Below are 17,721 nucleotides of genomic sequence, written 5' to 3'. Positions count from 1 at the left end.
GCGTTTTGAGTATATGAATGTAATTGTGATTTTAGGCATACCTCGTGCTCCTTTTATAGTAGTCGAATATACCTAGTAGAGTTGTATTAGGTAGGTGAATCCTACTTTGTAGGGATTCGGCCGTATCTTAAGGATTCTCCTGATTTGTCGAGATCTACCTTAATCTGATAAGAGTCCTATTTAGGAACGTCTTCCTAAATAGTCTTATCTTCCTAAAGTAGAGCTTATCCTTCCATATGTAGTGTTTGTGTCCAAATAGGACAAGGTTTCCATATTTAGTCGTTTATCCGAATCCCGGACCTGACGCGCTCTTGGCGGATCATGTGGGATTCGGTCTTTATTAGTGTATTACCGAATCTTAGAGATTCGGTATCTCCTTCATATCTTTCCGTCTTCAGGGGGAGTTCGGTGTCGCCTGAGAGTGGATCTCCTGCAACTCGGCTCCATTATTCTTACAGTAGGATTCGGTATCCATCAATTAGCAAATCAATCTTTTTAGTTTTTATTACATGTTTATTTATCCATAAAAATAAATTAAAAGCAAACTAATTATATTTAATCGGTATAATTGTAATTATATTATGGTGTCTATATAAGTATTTTTTTATAAAAAAATTGACCATTTCAAATTACAAAAGCAATCAATAGTCCAATTAAATTATCAAAGTTAAAAAATCATGTTAAATTTATAAACACACTCAATTTCATAATTTAGTTTTTAATTAATACTGTTTAAAGATGTGAATAACTCGTAAGGACCATTCAATTCCAAACCTTTTTGTTCATTATCAATTACAATAAAGCCATTTAATTTTTTTTAACTATATGAATAAAGATATTTTAAAAAAAATAGACTTTATGTTAATTAATACTAATAATTTGAAAATTACATATGAATAATTTAAAAAGATATGAATAAGTTAGATTTTGTTAAGAGTAATTTAAAAAGAGGAGAGTAATCGACAATTTTCCCAAGGCTCAATGAATCAGCAATTCAAAATGCTTTTCTTGTAGAAAGAAAAGACTCGCTGAGACAAATAAATAGAGTTTAAAGTATATAAAATTTGACAATAATTATATGAATAAGTTAAATCTACAAAGTCATTGAAATATAATATTATTAATTCTATATTGTAAAAATTTAATTTTATTAACTTAAATATTATTACATATTATATATTCATTACATGGATCAAAATACTTTAAATTTAAAATTCAAATATATCATAAAATGATATGTATAATAGATTATTAGTTGAATATCAATTCTATAGTATAGTTTAAATATTTATTATATATAAGTGGTAAAGAATTATTAAAATAAATAAAATATATTTTACTCCATAGAATTTAATTGGTTAAGAAAATATATAAAAACATCACCAATCAAAAATATAAGGCCAAATAATCAAAAAAAGGCCAAATTTTTGAATTTTTTTATAAAAGTCCAAACCTTTCAATTTTATCCAATTTGTCATGAAACGCATGGTTTTGTTTTAAGGCCTAATGTCTTAAAAAACCCCGACCTTTTAGCCCCTTTTCAATCATACCCTGACGTTGTAAATTTGTCAATTTTACCCTATTTTGCATTTTTGTGTTTCGATTGTACCCTGAAAAATTAAATTAACGTCTTTTGCGTTTGGAAATTTGTTTAAAACATTCTACATGTCTCGCATATATTAATTGTATATTTTTAAAATTTATTTAAATTTAGTTAAATTAATTAAGAATTTAAATTAGTGTTAATTTGATTATGGTTTTTAGTTAGTTTTTAAAAATAAAGGACTTATTTGTACTTTTTTGAATAAAAAAGAATTTAATTTCATGTTTAGACTTAATTAATTGAATGATTTCATCATTTAAGTAAAAAAATTAACAAAAATTTAAATATTGGGGTACAATTGAAAACAGAAAATTCAAAAGTGGGTAAAATTGACAAATTTTCAACGTCGGGGTAGAATTGAAAAAAAGTTTAAAGGTGAGGGGTTTTTGAGTGATTAGGCCTTGTTTTAATAATATCTAATTACGTGATTTTGCTCATGTAGCGCTGGCATGCCACACATCAGCGCCACATCAACAAAATTGTGTAGTTGGACATAATTGAAACAAAATCATGCGTTTTAAGATAAATTGGATAAAATTGAAATATTAGAATTTTTGTGAAATTTTTATGAAATATTTAACATTTTTTAATCATTAGGCCAAAATAAAAATGTAAGAATCAATCTATATAATTTTCATGCAACATTTTGCACTGCCAATACTCTCTTTAGTGGGAGGATGACCTGCGGACAAGTGTCAAAGTGCATGATTTAATGTACCACAATAAATATATAGGGACCACAAATAAAACAATCGCCAAATGCAGGGACCTCGAAATGGGTTTTGCCAATTAAGAGAAAGTGAATTTCAATTGTTGTTTTAATTTGAATTCTTCAAAAGGTGCCAAAGGTTGCCTGCCTTTACACCCAGTCGAATTCACACTAATAATGACTCATAAAACAATACCCCAACAACGTGTCATCACACCATTGGCAACCACCACAAAACCAAAACAAGCGTCAAAAAAACCGAATCACTTGCAATTCCCAACCCGAATTGAAGGAGATACAAAGAATAAAGACCACCCCCCCCACTTGAGAAATCTCCTACAGCAACCTCCACAATAACCGCCCCAAAACAACCCATAACAAAACCCGTTCCACCAACGCACAATCCCAACTGGCCAGCCTCACAGCATAACCAAACACTCAACCGTAGATAATCCCCTCCCACCTTCCATTTTTGCAGACTATTCTCAATACTAAAAGCACAGAGCTCGCAGTGATTCTAGAAGAAATACTCACTCGGCACGCAGCCCTAGATTTTTCGTTTGCGCTCCACACGCCAATCTCATCATCTTCTGCCTCTGTTAGTGTGATCAGTTAACCGAAAATTCTTATCCTCTCGCCCATATTTTATGTGATTAATTCCGTTTCGTCGTCATGTATAAAACGACGGCTTCCAACACTGCCTCCTCGCTCTGGAGAGCTTCGTCTAGACCTAGATTGCTTTCTTCGTATTCAAACGCCTCCGTTATCGGTAGAATCGCCTCCTCCGTTGGTTCGCCGTCGCCGTTAACTAAACTGTCCAGTATCCAGCAGCAACAATACCGATCGTTTAGCTTCTCCGCCGCCGTTCGATCTCTCCGTTGCTCTGTTCCTCGCTGGAGCCACGGTGTCGATTGGCGGTCTCCTCTTAGTCTTCGGTCTCAGATCAGAACTGTCTCCCCGGTTATCGAACGGTTTCAGCGGAATATTGCTTCCATGGGTAATTTTAATGATGATTTAATTTTCCTGTAATTATGGAGTGTTTTTATTAGCTTTTTGTAATCTAATTATTTTGGAACAATTAGAATCTCAATTTAAGTTTGAATAGTTGACTTTTAGCTAGGTAGTCAGAACTTTTTTTAGTTTCCTGCTGTTTATCATTGACTTTTGTAGATTTTTTTTTAGTTAATTTTATTGTATTTATTGTATGATGCTTTCAATTTCATATTTAAATCGTTATAATGTCATTTTCTACAGTTCTAATCTGCCTATACGTGTTAATTAATTAAATCTAAAAAGTTAGATATATAGAAACCATAGTATAATATTTCTTATACGAATTCTACTGTAATTTCTGCCTGTTTGGAAGAAATAAATTATATTAGTTGAAGGTTAAAATGTTTTTTTCTCCGATTTTTTGTGCCTGACTTTATGTTATTTTATCTGTGTGATTTCATTCCAGCTTCTGAGCATCCTTTCAAGGGAATCTTTACGCCTCTTCCCAAGCCAGGTGGCGGTGAGTTTGGAAAGTTCTATAGCTTGCCTGCACTAAACGATCCAAGAATTGGTAAGTCTCGAAGATGATTACACAAATTGCAACATGGATATGCTTTTCTATGTCGGTCTCTGTGCGCACTTTTAATTCACTTTTTGAGCAATGGTTTCTGTATCTTGTGAAGAAGTTTGCATAATTAGCTAATTTGAACAAAATTTACTTGTAATAGATTCTTGTTGAGTGCATCATGACTTACTTTCTATTAATGATATTTGCTTCCCTGTGTCGACTACAGATAAACTGCCCTACTCAATCAAAATCCTTCTTGAGTCTGCAATTCGTAATTGTGACAACTTCCAAGTCACAAAGCAAGATGTTGAGAAGATCATCGATTGGGAAAATACAGCTCCTAAACAAGTTGAAATACCATTCAAACCTGCTCGTGTTCTCTTGCAGGTATATGTCGTTAACCACTGGTAAGTGGTTACTCTTTACATAGATACGAGAGTTTGAGTAGTTTAATTTTTTTTCCTTATTTCAGGATTTTACTGGTGTACCAGCTGTTGTCGACCTTGCTTCCATGCGTGATGCTATGAACAATCTTGGCGGTGATTCCAGCAAGATCAATCCGTTGGTGCGTATACTATATGTTGTGAAATTCAGTATTAAAAAGCACTTGGATTCCTGCTCTCCTTTGAAACTGAAATTTATGGTGTTAGCACTTTTTTTATTGCCTGTCTGATAACCCGTTTTCTGATATTAAATCTTTTTTGTGTTGCTAAAATTCTATCAATGAGTTTGCATTTCCTCATCTTTTACTCGCGAGAATACTAGTGGTCATAAGATTGATACTATATTTCAATGATTGGAGTCAGTTATTCTGATATTCTTTGCTTTTTGATTTCAGATTATTTGTGAATTTGATCCTAAATCTATATAGGCTTAGTATTAGAAACGTATATCTAGATTTGATCCTAAATCTATATAGGCTTAGTATTAGAAATGTTTATCTTGATTCTTTAAATAGTCAAATGCTCTGCTTGCAGGTTCCTGTAGATCTGGTCATTGACCACTCTGTTCAAGTTGATGTCACAAGGTCAGAAAATGCTGTCCAGGCAAATATGGAGCTTGAATTTCAGAGGAACAAGGAGAGATTTGCTTTTCTTAAATGGGGTTCAACTGCTTTCCAAAATATGCTTGTAGTTCCACCAGGTTCTGGTATCGTGCATCAGGTATGGTTTGGAAGTGTAATCCTATGCCTTACTGCATACATGCAATTTACGAATCCACTTGTGTTTTCTCTTACCTACTTTGAGCAACATGTCGTTGATGTTTCACCTCATCTGGTTTTATTAATCGATAAATAGTTAAACATGCTAGTTATGACTTATAGCTTCTGTTAGTTGTCTCATTTCATGGATTCTCCTTGGAGTTAATTGACATGCTCATATTTCAGGTAAACCTTGAGTATCTTGGAAGAGTTGTTTTCAACAGAGATGGAATTCTCTATCCTGATAGTGTGGTGGGGACTGATTCCCATACAACCATGATTGATGGGTTAGGAGTTGCTGGCTGGGGTGTTGGAGGTATTGAAGCAGAAGCTGCAATGCTTGGTCAGGTAATTAATTCAAATATGCCATGCAATAGCTATTTAATCTTTTATTTGTTGCCAGATTAGAAGTTGGCACATGCTCGCTTGTTTCTATTAGTAACATTATTTACAGCCGTTGGGTGTCCATGCTTGTTCATTATCTTATAGATGATTCCGAATTATGTTGGCACTTGAGGATTTTTTTACTGTGTTTATCTACTAACTTCATATTTATTTTGTTGATTAAGTCGTCATTTTACTTGTTTTTCTAAACCTTCTAATTGTTCTTGTACGTTTTGAGGATGTGCTACCTCATTAATTTGAAAGAAAACATGCAAGAAAAATGAAACGTTGATTCCACAAAGCCCTATTACATCTCATGCTATGTTCTTTTTTGTTGAACACCTTGTTGCTCTTACTACCATTACCTAAACTTACTCCTCTGAGTCTTGTGCTCTAGTTTTGGTTTCTAATGTTTTTGGTCTTTCACGCTCACAGCCAATGAGTATGGTGTTACCTGGTGTTGTTGGGTTCAAGCTGTCTGGAAAATTGAACAATGGTGTCACTGCTACTGACTTGGTTTTGACCGTGACTCAAATGCTGAGGAAGCACGGTGTTGTTGGAAAATTTGTTGAGTTCTATGGTAATTTGATTCCCATGTTTCTTATCTCAATAATCTGTAAATTGGTGAACTAAGTTTCATCTCTATATGTTCTCACAGGGGAAGGTATGGGTAAACTATCATTAGCTGACAGGGCTACTATAGCTAACATGTCTCCTGAGTACGGTGCAACCATGGGATTCTTCCCTGTGGATAAAGTTACTTTACAATATCTAAAATTGACCGGAAGAAGCGATGAGACCGTTAGTATTCCTATTGTTCTTCTGTAGTTGCTTTGCAATTTGAAAATGCAAAATAATTGATGGCTTACCTTTTTGTGTTTCATAGGTTGCAATGATTGAATCTTATCTTCGTGCAAATAATATGTTTGTTGATTATAATGAGGTATCACCTTTTCTACACTTCTTCTATTTCCGTCAACTTTCTCTATTATTCTATTTCTATCAATTATTTGATCTTGCTGCAGAGTTTTTTTTTCATCTGCTAATGAAGCTTTTTCTTGCCAATAATTTCAGCCTCAACAAGAAAGAGCATATTCATCCTATCTACAACTGGACCTTGCTGATGTAGAACCATGTATTTCTGGTCCTAAAAGGTGCCGACTTCACATTTGAATAAAACTGTTCACGAATGCTTTTTACTGAACAAATGTCATGCGTTGTTTGAAGTACACTGCAAAACACTGAAAGTTTCTTCCTAAGATGTACTAAATATGTAAATCTAACCTTTTATTTTGCTAGACCTCATGATCGGGTTACTTTGAAAGAAATGAAGGCTGATTGGCATTCTTGTCTGGATAACAAAGTTGGATTCAAGGTCTGTTGTAAACTTATACCCATTAAATTCCTTGTAGCGTAGTAATGCAAGTTTGTGTGTTTGAAGTTTACTCTTCTTGCTTTTCTTTTTTTACTATGTAATTCATATTTTTTCTAGTTTTGGTGTACATTGAGATCATTCATTTTTATGCATCTTCAGATTGGGACCCTCTCATGTTTGTTTTGGACATATTGGGTCGTGTTTGTTATCTACACCCTATATTGAAAGTGATTGGTAGAGTTATCTTACATAATTAATAGGTCATGTTTGTAATTACACCCTAAATTAAATTTATATATTGAAAGTGGGTAGTTAATTTTTGGATGATGAAATTCCAATTGATTTTAAATAAAATTGTTTGGATTATGTGAACATATTCTTTTATGTTAAGCATGAATATCGGAAAATTTTAATCCTATTTTCACAATAGTGGTTGTTAGACAAATGAATGGAACATTAGAAGGTTTTGAGTTACATCCTTTCCTCTATAAACTTTCCTTCCCTGCTGGAATAAACTATTTCCATTAGAATTTGCATTTTTTAAATCGATTTGCAGTCTCTGATTTTGTGGCTCTTTCCTTTCCTTGGATTGTCTGCGACTTATTTTTTTTTTTTTAAATAATGCAGGGCTTTGCTATTCCAAAAGAGGCACAAGAGAAAGTGGCAAAGTTCTCATTCCATGGACAGCCAGCAGAGTTGAAGCATGGTAGTGTTGTCATTGCTGCAATCACAAGCTGCACTAATACGTCAAACCCCAGTGTCATGCTTGGTGCAGGTCTTGTGGCGAAAAAGGCTTGTGAACTTGGTTTACAGGTCAGGCATGTCTAAATTTGTTTTGTTTTATTTTAATTTACAGCTTGCGTGTTACTCAATTTTAATGAGAAAAAGCCTCCTTCCCTATGATGAATTGTCGTTTCTTTTCTTGTTATTGTTAAGAATGGTCACAGGAGTAGCACTCAGCTTCTTACTCATGGTTGTGTATCTGATTCTTGTCCAGGTTAAGCCATGGATAAAGACAAGTCTTGCCCCTGGTTCTGGAGTTGTTACAAAATATTTGCTGCAGAGGTATAAGTTTAATAAAGTTGCTGTAATGTAATGTAAGCAAAATGACAATGAAAATCCAATTTTAACATCTTTGTTAATTTTAGCTGAACTTAATTCTTTCAATTGTTTAACATTTATAAAATTTAGCGACTGGTTGCAAGCAGCTTATATAGCAAGTTCATTTGTCTATTACATTATATGTATTTGAACATCAAAATCTTCTAAATATCAAATGACGTACTGTAGGCCTCAAACACATATTGCTGCATTTTTTCAGTGATTGAAATACTAAAGCTTACTTCTATAACTGATATAGTCAAAGATTGAGAAACACATTAACTTGCAATTTTTTTGGGGGTCAAATTTCCTGCAATGTGATTCTATATTTCCTTAATGTTTTCTGTAATTTGTTTCACTGTTGCAGTGGGCTGCAAAAATATTTGAATCAACAGGGCTTCCATATTGTTGGTTATGGCTGCACAACTTGCATTGGCAATTCTGGAGATTTGGATGAATCAGTTGCTTCTGCTATTTCAGAGAACGGTAATAATTTTTATGAATGTGTATTTAAATTGTGTCCGGCGATGCAAGTTAGCTAAAGCCTTAGCATTTTTAGGTTTCAATAATTTCCTATAAATTGATTGTTTCTCTGTCTCTCATAAAGTAAAAAAATACGATGCTTTAATGCATAACTCTAAAAGCATAATCTTCACCTTAATTCATATGCATTTTTCTTTAGGTTAATGTGTACCCTTCTTCTTTCAGACATTGTTGCTGCAGCTGTGCTTTCTGGAAACCGTAATTTTGAGGGTCGGGTTCATGCTTTGACAAGAGCCAACTATCTTGCTTCACCTCCTTTGGTGGTTGCCTATTCTCTTGCTGGCACGGTATGCTTACTACATAAGTGTTATGTTTGTTCCTTTGTTTAACTCATCAGTGTATCAGCTATTATAAGGCTGAATGTTATTTCTAGCATAATTTTATGGCATACCTTACTTTATGAAGAGCATTCTGCATAGTGGTTTCCATGCTAGTATTTAGGTTTCATTTACTGGTTCCATTGGAAACAAGCCCTCATTATTTTCACTGACCTATCCCATCAATAATTTACCTTCCAGGTTGACATCGACTTTGAGAAGGAGCCAATTGGAAAAGGAAAGGATGGTAAAGATGTCTATTTCAGGGACATCTGGCCTTCTACAGAAGAAATTGCCGAGGTAGATATTATTTGTTGCATTCACGTATGGTTAGTTCGTTGACCTTATGTTTAACTGCTGAGATGAAATGAATGATTTGGATGGCATATTGTGTAGGCTGTGCAATCTAGTGTGTTGCCTGATATGTTCAGAAGTACATACGAGGCTATTACAAAGGGTAATCCCATGTGGAACCAACTAACAGTACCAGAAAAAACTTCATACTCATGGGACCCGAACTCTACTTACATTCATGAGCCTCCTTATTTCAAAAATATGACTTTGAACCCTCCTGGAGCGCATGGAGTGAAGGATGCCTACTGTTTGCTGAACTTTGGCGATAGTATCACAACAGATCACATTTCCCCAGCAGGAAGCATCCAGAAAGACAGTCCTGCTGCAAAGTTTCTCCTTGAACGAGGGGTGGAACGCAAAGACTTTAATTCTTATGGAAGTCGACGTGGGAATGATGAAGTGATGGCTAGGGGAACTTTTGCTAATATTCGTATTGTTAACAAACTATTGAATGGGGAAGTGGGACCAAAGACAGTACACATTCCTACCGGAGAGAAGCTCTACGTGTTTGATGCAGCATCAGTAAGTTCTTTTTTCTTGGCTACTGTATATTTGTCTATATCACTGTTATCTACCTAGAACTTCTTCTTTTAGAGAAATATGATTATGAGGAGTTCGTGATATCTTTTGTGCCACGTGTTTCCTTCTTTTAGGTTACTTGCAAACAACGTTTGTAATGCTGGTTCATATGAGAATGGTTTTGGTAATAGATGTAGATTCATTTAAAGCTTATAATGATGACCTTGTATTATTAATTGCAGCGGACATTTTCTGAGTTGAGGATTGCATTGATACTGAAAACATGATATGATTTTGCAGTTTGACATTGTTTCTCTGTGATATATCTATGCCATATCATTCTTAATAGCAACATATTTTCACTAAATGCTGTGCGAGATGCATAAATTAGTGCGACAATTGTATTTGTCATTAATCCTGGGTGATCATTCTGCTATTTCAGAGGTACAAGGAAGCTGGACATGACACTATTGTTTTGGCTGGAGCAGAGTATGGAAGCGGAAGCTCCAGAGATTGGGCTGCAAAGGGTCCAATGTTATTGGTGAGTATCTTGATTTCCACTTTGATATATTTGTATATTTAATTTATATTTAATTTAGGTGTGCTTGGCTTTGTGTTGCTTACTATTAATTGGATATGTTTACAGGGAGTTAAAGCTGTTATTGCTAAAAGTTTTGAGAGAATCCATCGTAGTAATTTGGTGGGAATGGGAATTGTTCCACTTTGTTTCAAGGCTGGTGAGGATGCAGATACTCTAGGATTGACTGGCCACGAGCAATATACCATTGACCTTCCAAGTAATATCAGTGAGATAAAGCCTGGTCAAGATGTGACTGTCACAACCAATGATGGAAAATCGTTCACCTGTACTGCACGCTTTGATACCGAGGTACCTTTTGCAACTTCTTTAGCTCTAAAGTTATTTTCAAGCTTTAATTTATGTGGAACTAGGCACAAAATTTCACCATCTCCAAGTCCAATAGTGAACAGAAAACCTTATAGAAATCTACTTTCTGTTTACGAAGCTCTTTGATTTTAATGATATAGTAGTATTTTTATACTATCATTTTCGAGTCTCAACATTGTGGGTGAATTGAATTACAGGTCGAATTGGAATACTTCAACCACGGAGGCATTTTGCCATATGTTATCCGCAACCTCTTGAAAGAGTAAATTGCTTCGGTCGATGGCAACTTTCAATTGTAAAGTGTGAGAAGAGAATAAATTATTTTAAATAATAATAGAAGGAAATCCCTTGAGCAGGGGAGGCATTTGTTTTTTTAGCATCCACTTTTGAGGTGAACACTAAACAAAGGATGAGCGGTATAGATATTTTACTGTTTTCCCACTGAATCCATCCATGATTATGGAACTTCTCTTGTTTTATGCACATTTAAGTTGGTAGAAGTTTTGTACAAGTTTCTTCATGATTTCGCCATCCCCTCTGAGGTATAACAAATGCATGCTTGTGTAATAATAGTCTAGGAACCTGTAAACAGTCTTGAGCAACTATCAGGATTACAAAATTTCCTTCATATTTTTGTAGTCATTTTTTGATTATCCATCCATAATAGAGGGATCATGATTCATTATTTATAGAATTCCTCATTTTTCTATTTAGAACAAAGGCTGTATTTGGTTCATAAAATAAAATAGTGTGGAATGAAATTGGAATAGCTATTTTTTTTTAAAAAGAATCATAAAATAATAATTTTGTAGAATTATTATTTTATAAAGGGATTTTTAGACAAATATCTATCAAACACATATTTATTCTCAAAAATACCTTTTGACCAAAATTAGTTAAAATTTATGGATTGACCAAGTTTTTTTATAAAAATTCTTTTTTCATTTGCAAAAATACGATTCAGTTTACTAATAGTTTATTAACGGTTTACTAAACATATGTTTACTGTAAATTCACTAACAATTTACTAATGGTCTATTATCAGTTTACTTAAAAATTAAATTACTATTTTTTTATTTTTAAATTATGTTAAAATAAATTATTACTTAGTCTACTAAAATTATTGGTGTACCATTAGTTAACCAACAACAATACCATTACAAATAAATAAGTGAAAAAAAAATTTACATAAAAAATCAATAATATTATCAAAAAATAATTATAAATAACCAACAGTTAACTTAAAGTTTACTAACAATATTACTAAATTTAAAATTATTAGTTTACTATTAGTAAACCATTAGTAAACCAACAACAAAATTAAAATAAATTAAATATAGGTGGCACTACATAGTTGTGGAAATATTCAATTTCTCTTCTAACATCTAGTGCAATTTTGATTCTTATTCTGCAGAAGTCTCCTTAGATAATACAAATCACTCAACTCTTTACAATATTCATCATTTATTCCTAAATGGCACAGTACCCATCAGTACCAAAAAAAAGCACAAATCATAATAATCTCAAAACTTCAATCTTTTTATAATTCAAACTTCAACTGTAAAGCACTTTTGCACTAGCAATTTCATGGGAAACCATCCATGCAAAATTATATTTAAGCCACAATTACATCTTATCAAAGTCTCAATATTTTCCATATATTAAACCACCGAAAAAGCATTTTTTCTCACAAAATAATGAAACAAAGTAGAAGTGTTGGATTGAAAGGAAATAAGAAGTGAAACACTATATAGGAAATTGAAACTAAAAATGTAAAAATCACTTACCATGAAAAGAAAACGAAACCCATTTAAAATCTCCACTAAGCATTAACAGTTCTGAGATAAGAGAAATAAAACTGCTCTGCTTATTGCCTTATTTAAGCTTAATTGATTTTTCAGTATCTTCAACGGTAAAGAAATCAAATATAAACGTAAAAAATATAGGAAGAAAATGTGTGAGGTATGTTTGCAAGAAAAGATGCGCGTCCGTGAAAGTGAGATTAAGTAGACCTTTGGTGGTGCTGGGCCTAATTTCCTCTTTTATAAATTAAAGTAAAGAATAATTATTCTATACAAAATAGCTATTATATTTCGAACTATTCTATGAACTGAATATAGTCAAACTCCTGTAGAAAATTATAAATAAAATCTTTTCATATCTAATAAACAAAAATCTAAAATATCATGTTTTTTTTTATCTCAACTTAAAACCATATGTTAGAGATGAATAATAATAAGCCTCACTAAGAACTTTTTTTTTTTGAGAGGAAGCCTCACTAAGAACTTGAACAATGTTTTTTTTACTTAAGCCCGTAAATATAAAATTAAGCTAATAGGTACTCTTTCTTTCCGTATTATTTTAGAAGTTATTCTTTTTATCTTTTGACGATTCACTTTAAATGTACATTTTCTGTTCTTAATCACATTTTAGGCTATAATTACGAGAGAATTAGCAAAATACCTAAAAAATAGAAATATTAGCATTTGTTAACACTAATTGTCCATCTTTATTTGTCTACCTCAGCGTGTTGTATGTTTATTTTTTTTACTCTTTTATTTTATTTTTATACCCTATATTTACTCTACATCACTGTTGCTTCTCCTTCTTCTTCATGTTCTTCATCTTCTTTTTTTTTTTTTATCTTTTTCAATTTATTTTCAAAAACAATCAACAAATCAATTGTAATCTTCAGCTTATAACATTTCAAAAAATTAAATCCTGCGATTTTATTATTATTTCTTACAATTTTATTGCTAATTTAAAATATAGTTTCCAATCCGCTCGAATTTTTAATTCTCACTTGAAATTCAAATTCAACGATCATAACTTTCTCCAAAAACAAAGAAAACTGTAAATTATTAATTTATTTGTTCTCATTAAAAATCTATTAAAAACGGTTTCAAACGGTTTTAAATACAGTTTCAATTACGGTTTCAAACCGTTTACAAAGGTTTCAAACAGTCTAAAACAGTTTCTAAAAAACGCTTTTAAACAGTCTAAAAATAACAGTTTCAAACAGTTTCAAAAAACAGTTTCGAACAGTATAAAACAGTTTCAAACCGTTTACAAAGGTCTCAAACTGTCTAAAACAGCTTCTAAAAAATACTTTCCAATAGTTTATAAAATAACAGTTTCAAATAGTATCAAATAGTTTCAAACCGTTTACATAAAAAAAAACAGTTTCAAAAAAACAGTTTCAAACCGTTTACAAAGGTTTCAAACAGTATAAAACAGTTGCAAACCGTTTCCAAAGATCTCAAGCAGTCTAAAACAGTTTCTAAAAACACTTTCAAACAGTTTAAGAAATAACAGTTTCAAACAGTATAAAACAGTTTCAAACCGTTTACAAAGGTTTCGAACAGTATAAAATAGTTTCGAGAAAACAGTTTCAAACGATTTCTAAAATTAATTTAAAACATTTGAAAACCAGGTCAAAATATCATTAATGAAGAACATTACGATTTTTTCAAAAAAAGTTGTAAAAATTCTAAAAACGATGCTACAATAATTTAAAACAACATATAAAGAAAAAAGTAGAAGAAGAAGAAGAAGTGAAGAAGAAGAAGAAGAAGAAGAAGAAGAACTTTCTCATCTATCACCATCATGTTATCTCTTAAACTCTTTTTTTTATTCAAATTTCTTTGTCCTGGAGTTCATTTGTATAATGTGGAAAATAGAAAAAGCAGATTTAAAAAAAACGAAGAAAAAAAAAGTTGCAGAGGAAAGAAGAAGAAGAAGAAGAAGAAGAGAGAGAAAGAGAAGAGAGAGAAAAAAGGAAAATGAGAAGAAAGAAAGAGAAAAAGGAAAGAGAAAAGAAAAAAACGAAAAAAAAAGGAGAAAGAGGAAAGAGAAAAAGGAAAGAGAAAAAAAAGGAAAATGAGATATGCATGTGTTTAAAAGAAGTAGAGTAAAAATATAAATAAATTATTTTGCTAATTGAGGTACAACTAAAAACAATAGAAAAATAGAGTAAAAAAGTAAATTTTTGAAATTGAGGTATTTAGAACAAATAAGTTAAAAAAATGAGTGTTTTGTGCAAATTCTTCTATAATTATCTGTTAATATTTATTTTACTTGTTAAATAAATAATTAATATTTATTTTGTTTTGAGGAAAGGCGGCAAACACCAAAATCCGAGTACAATGCATAATGGAATGCAAGTGCTCTCAAATTAAATTTTGCATCTTTTGACGCTTTTAGAGAAGATTTACCACTTAACTATTCCCTCATTCGCCAAACGATTTATACTTTGAAGTTTGAAGATAGTTTATATTACAAAAGAGAGAATACTATTAAAAAAAATTACTAGAGATTTTCAAAATTATACGAAAAAATATATATTTATAAAAGTATTGGCAGGAAATTAAATTTTCTTGAGGTCTTGAAATCTTGTTTTCACAAAAATACCAATAAAAATACATCAGAAAACACAAATTACAACCAACTAAACACCAAAAGTACATTAAGAAACACCAAAAGAAACCACTTTAAGATACACCTAAAATTACTTAAAAATCACTCTTATAAAAACCAACAAAAACCAACAGCCCATTGGTCAAGTGTACATAGCAGGTGTTGACCATATATTGACCGCGGCATTGATCGTCCATGTTGTTGACCGGAATTGTTTTCCATCCGAATTCCGGCGACCGGTCATCGGACTCTTAATGCTTTTTTTTGGTGTTTTAGAATTTTTTTAAAATTGGTAAAGCATAAATGTAATTTTTAAATTTTATGGTAGTTTTATAAATAAATTTTAAAAAATAATAAACGGTGTACTTTCCTTTTTTTTTTTAATATGTGTTAAAAGTAATTGAAAAAAGAAACAGCTAGATGAGATTCATGTCAAATCCAAATGAAATTACGGCTTCTAACTTTACAAGCACATGAATTCAATTAAGATCCACAAAAGATGATCATTCAACACAAACATCTCTAGTTAACAATTAACTACAAATGGTGAACAATTAGAAACATAATTAGCTAGCCACACCAAACCAACTATAATTAATCAATTCTACAAACAATTAAAGTCAGTAAAAATCTACAACAAGATCAAATCAAATCAATGATCTTCAGGAATGCTCTCCAAAACTGGTTTCCAACTCCCACAATTACCATAATCACTTGTTTTAATAATTCCCTCGCTTAACCTCACTGCCCTAATCAACTGCTCCACACCAGAAGAACAACAAGAAGAAGAGTTATAATACTTCAAAAAATCCTTCTGATTACTACTCATCAATAATATTTGTTTCAGTTCTTGTTTAGTCACCAATATTCTGATCCTTACGCGACCGTTGCTTCCATCTTCTTCTTCACGTAAATTTAATCTCGTAATATTTCGCTCCGACCATGAACTTGCCCGTTGAAGGCGTTTCTGATCGTGAAGCTTTGAAACAAAGTGTTTGGTAGAAGCATTACTTGTCATGCAATTTCCCATGTGAGTAGTAGAGAAAATAATGCAAAAAAAAGGGGATTAAGAAGAGAGAGTTCAATACTGGAAGGTGAATGTTATTTGTTTATATATATATATAGAGAATGTGCACATGAAAGAAGCGGTTATTACGGCGGGTCTTTGAGAGTAAGGAGATGAGATTCTTATGGATTGATTGAATGATTGATTAATTCTTTATTTTATGTGAATAGTCCTTTTTCGCCGAAAAATTCTTACGTATGTGAGATTATGGACAATTTATTTATCGTGTGACATGTGACTATAATAAGTATGATATCTAATCATTAAATAGCATATTAATTAAAAGGGTGCGTTTGGTATAAATTTTAGAATAAGATATGTTAATTTCATTTGGAGTAATAGGTGAGTTCAATCTCTGCTGAATTTGTGATCCCAAGCAATGACGGAGATGGAGGGAGGCATGAAAGTATCATGACTCCCTTTAAAATTTTAAAATTGTTAAAACTAGCACTATTTTTTTGTTTTTTTTATAATTTAACCACTCTAATTTTTAAAATTGCATACTTCATATATTATATATTGCAATTTGGCCCTTTCTATGTTAAAATCCTGGCTCCATCACTGATCCCAAGTCAAATAATCCTTTTTAGTCATTTTTTTATTTTTATTTTTAAAAGATTTTCAGTCATTTTGATCTAAATTTGTTCATGATATACAATATTATTTTTAATTAATTTAAAAATATAAAATATTATCTTTAATTAATTAAAATATAACTTCAAAATAAATTATTTGATCTACAATAGCAAGTTCAATGACCGTTGATCCTTTGTTCATCTCATTTATAATGACCGAGCTGACGGGACGAAAGATTTGCGGTAAAAGCTTCGTAATAGACAATATATTTTATTTTGGATAAATAATGGATAATGATTTTGCCGACTAAATTTTGATGTTGAAACTAGTACAGTGTCTTATGCTTTACAAATGTGTTTTTCTTAATATATTTTATTTATATTGTAATTGAATGGAAGTGATCATAATTTACTCAATATAATAATGATTACTTTGTAAAAACAAAGTAATCATATAAAGCACATATAATGTAAATCAAATAAAATGAATGAAATGACTATTTTGTCAACAAAATAGTATGGATGTCGACCATTTTAAATAAAACATAACTAAGTATATGTATATGGTTTTATTAAAAAAATATTTAGTTAGAATTTTTTGTAATTAAATTATATATATATATATATATATATATATATATATATATATATTAATCTACTAAATGATTTCATAATTACATATATTTTTTATTTTATTTTATTAAAGTTTAATTTAATTTTATAAAATTAAAAAAAATATTTCCAAAGAAACAAAAAGAAGTGAATAACTATTATTAGAGGATTAGTCTCATTTTTATTCCTAATTAATTTTTAAAAAATTATTTATTTTTATTATCATCTTATTTTTTAGTGAACCAAACACATAGTGAGTGTTTCTTAAATGAGTACTAAATGAAATTGCTATTTTTCACTTTTGTTTAATTTAACTTTCATGTCAAAATTATTATTTTTACTTTTTTGTGAATTTTTTATATTTTTTTGATGATTTCAAAAGTATTTAGTACTGAATCAAAAAAATTAGAGTCAACACTTACGTACTATATCTATTTCTCTTTTGATGATTTCATAAACCGTCTATTGTTTTTAGATG

General features: G+C 31.3%; 1 protein-coding gene across 1 annotated transcript; it reads left to right on the top strand.

The window, feature by feature from the left end:
* The first annotated feature begins 2,615 nt into the window (after nt 1-2,615).
* LOC126654519 (aconitate hydratase, cytoplasmic) lies at nt 2,616-11,202 on the top strand. The gene is made up of 20 exons (XM_050348405.2): nt 2,616-3,309; nt 3,772-3,876; nt 4,100-4,260; nt 4,346-4,438; nt 4,851-5,036; nt 5,261-5,422; nt 5,894-6,038; nt 6,117-6,259; nt 6,345-6,401; nt 6,533-6,612; nt 6,758-6,833; nt 7,461-7,646; nt 7,831-7,898; nt 8,302-8,420; nt 8,643-8,764; nt 8,996-9,094; nt 9,191-9,670; nt 10,110-10,208; nt 10,314-10,556; nt 10,772-11,202. The coding sequence occupies exons 1-20, from the start codon at nt 2,985-2,987 to the stop codon at nt 10,838-10,840; spliced, it is 3,018 nt and encodes a 1,005-aa protein (XP_050204362.1). The 5' UTR covers nt 2,616-2,984; the 3' UTR covers nt 10,841-11,202.
* The last annotated feature ends 6,519 nt before the right edge of the window (nt 11,203-17,721 follow it).

This window comes from Mercurialis annua, linkage group LG7 (assembly GCF_937616625.2).
Source record: "Mercurialis annua linkage group LG7, ddMerAnnu1.2, whole genome shotgun sequence".
NCBI lineage: Eukaryota > Viridiplantae > Streptophyta > Magnoliopsida > Malpighiales > Euphorbiaceae > Mercurialis > Mercurialis annua.
This window is presented reverse-complemented; position numbering and strand designations above follow the sequence as displayed.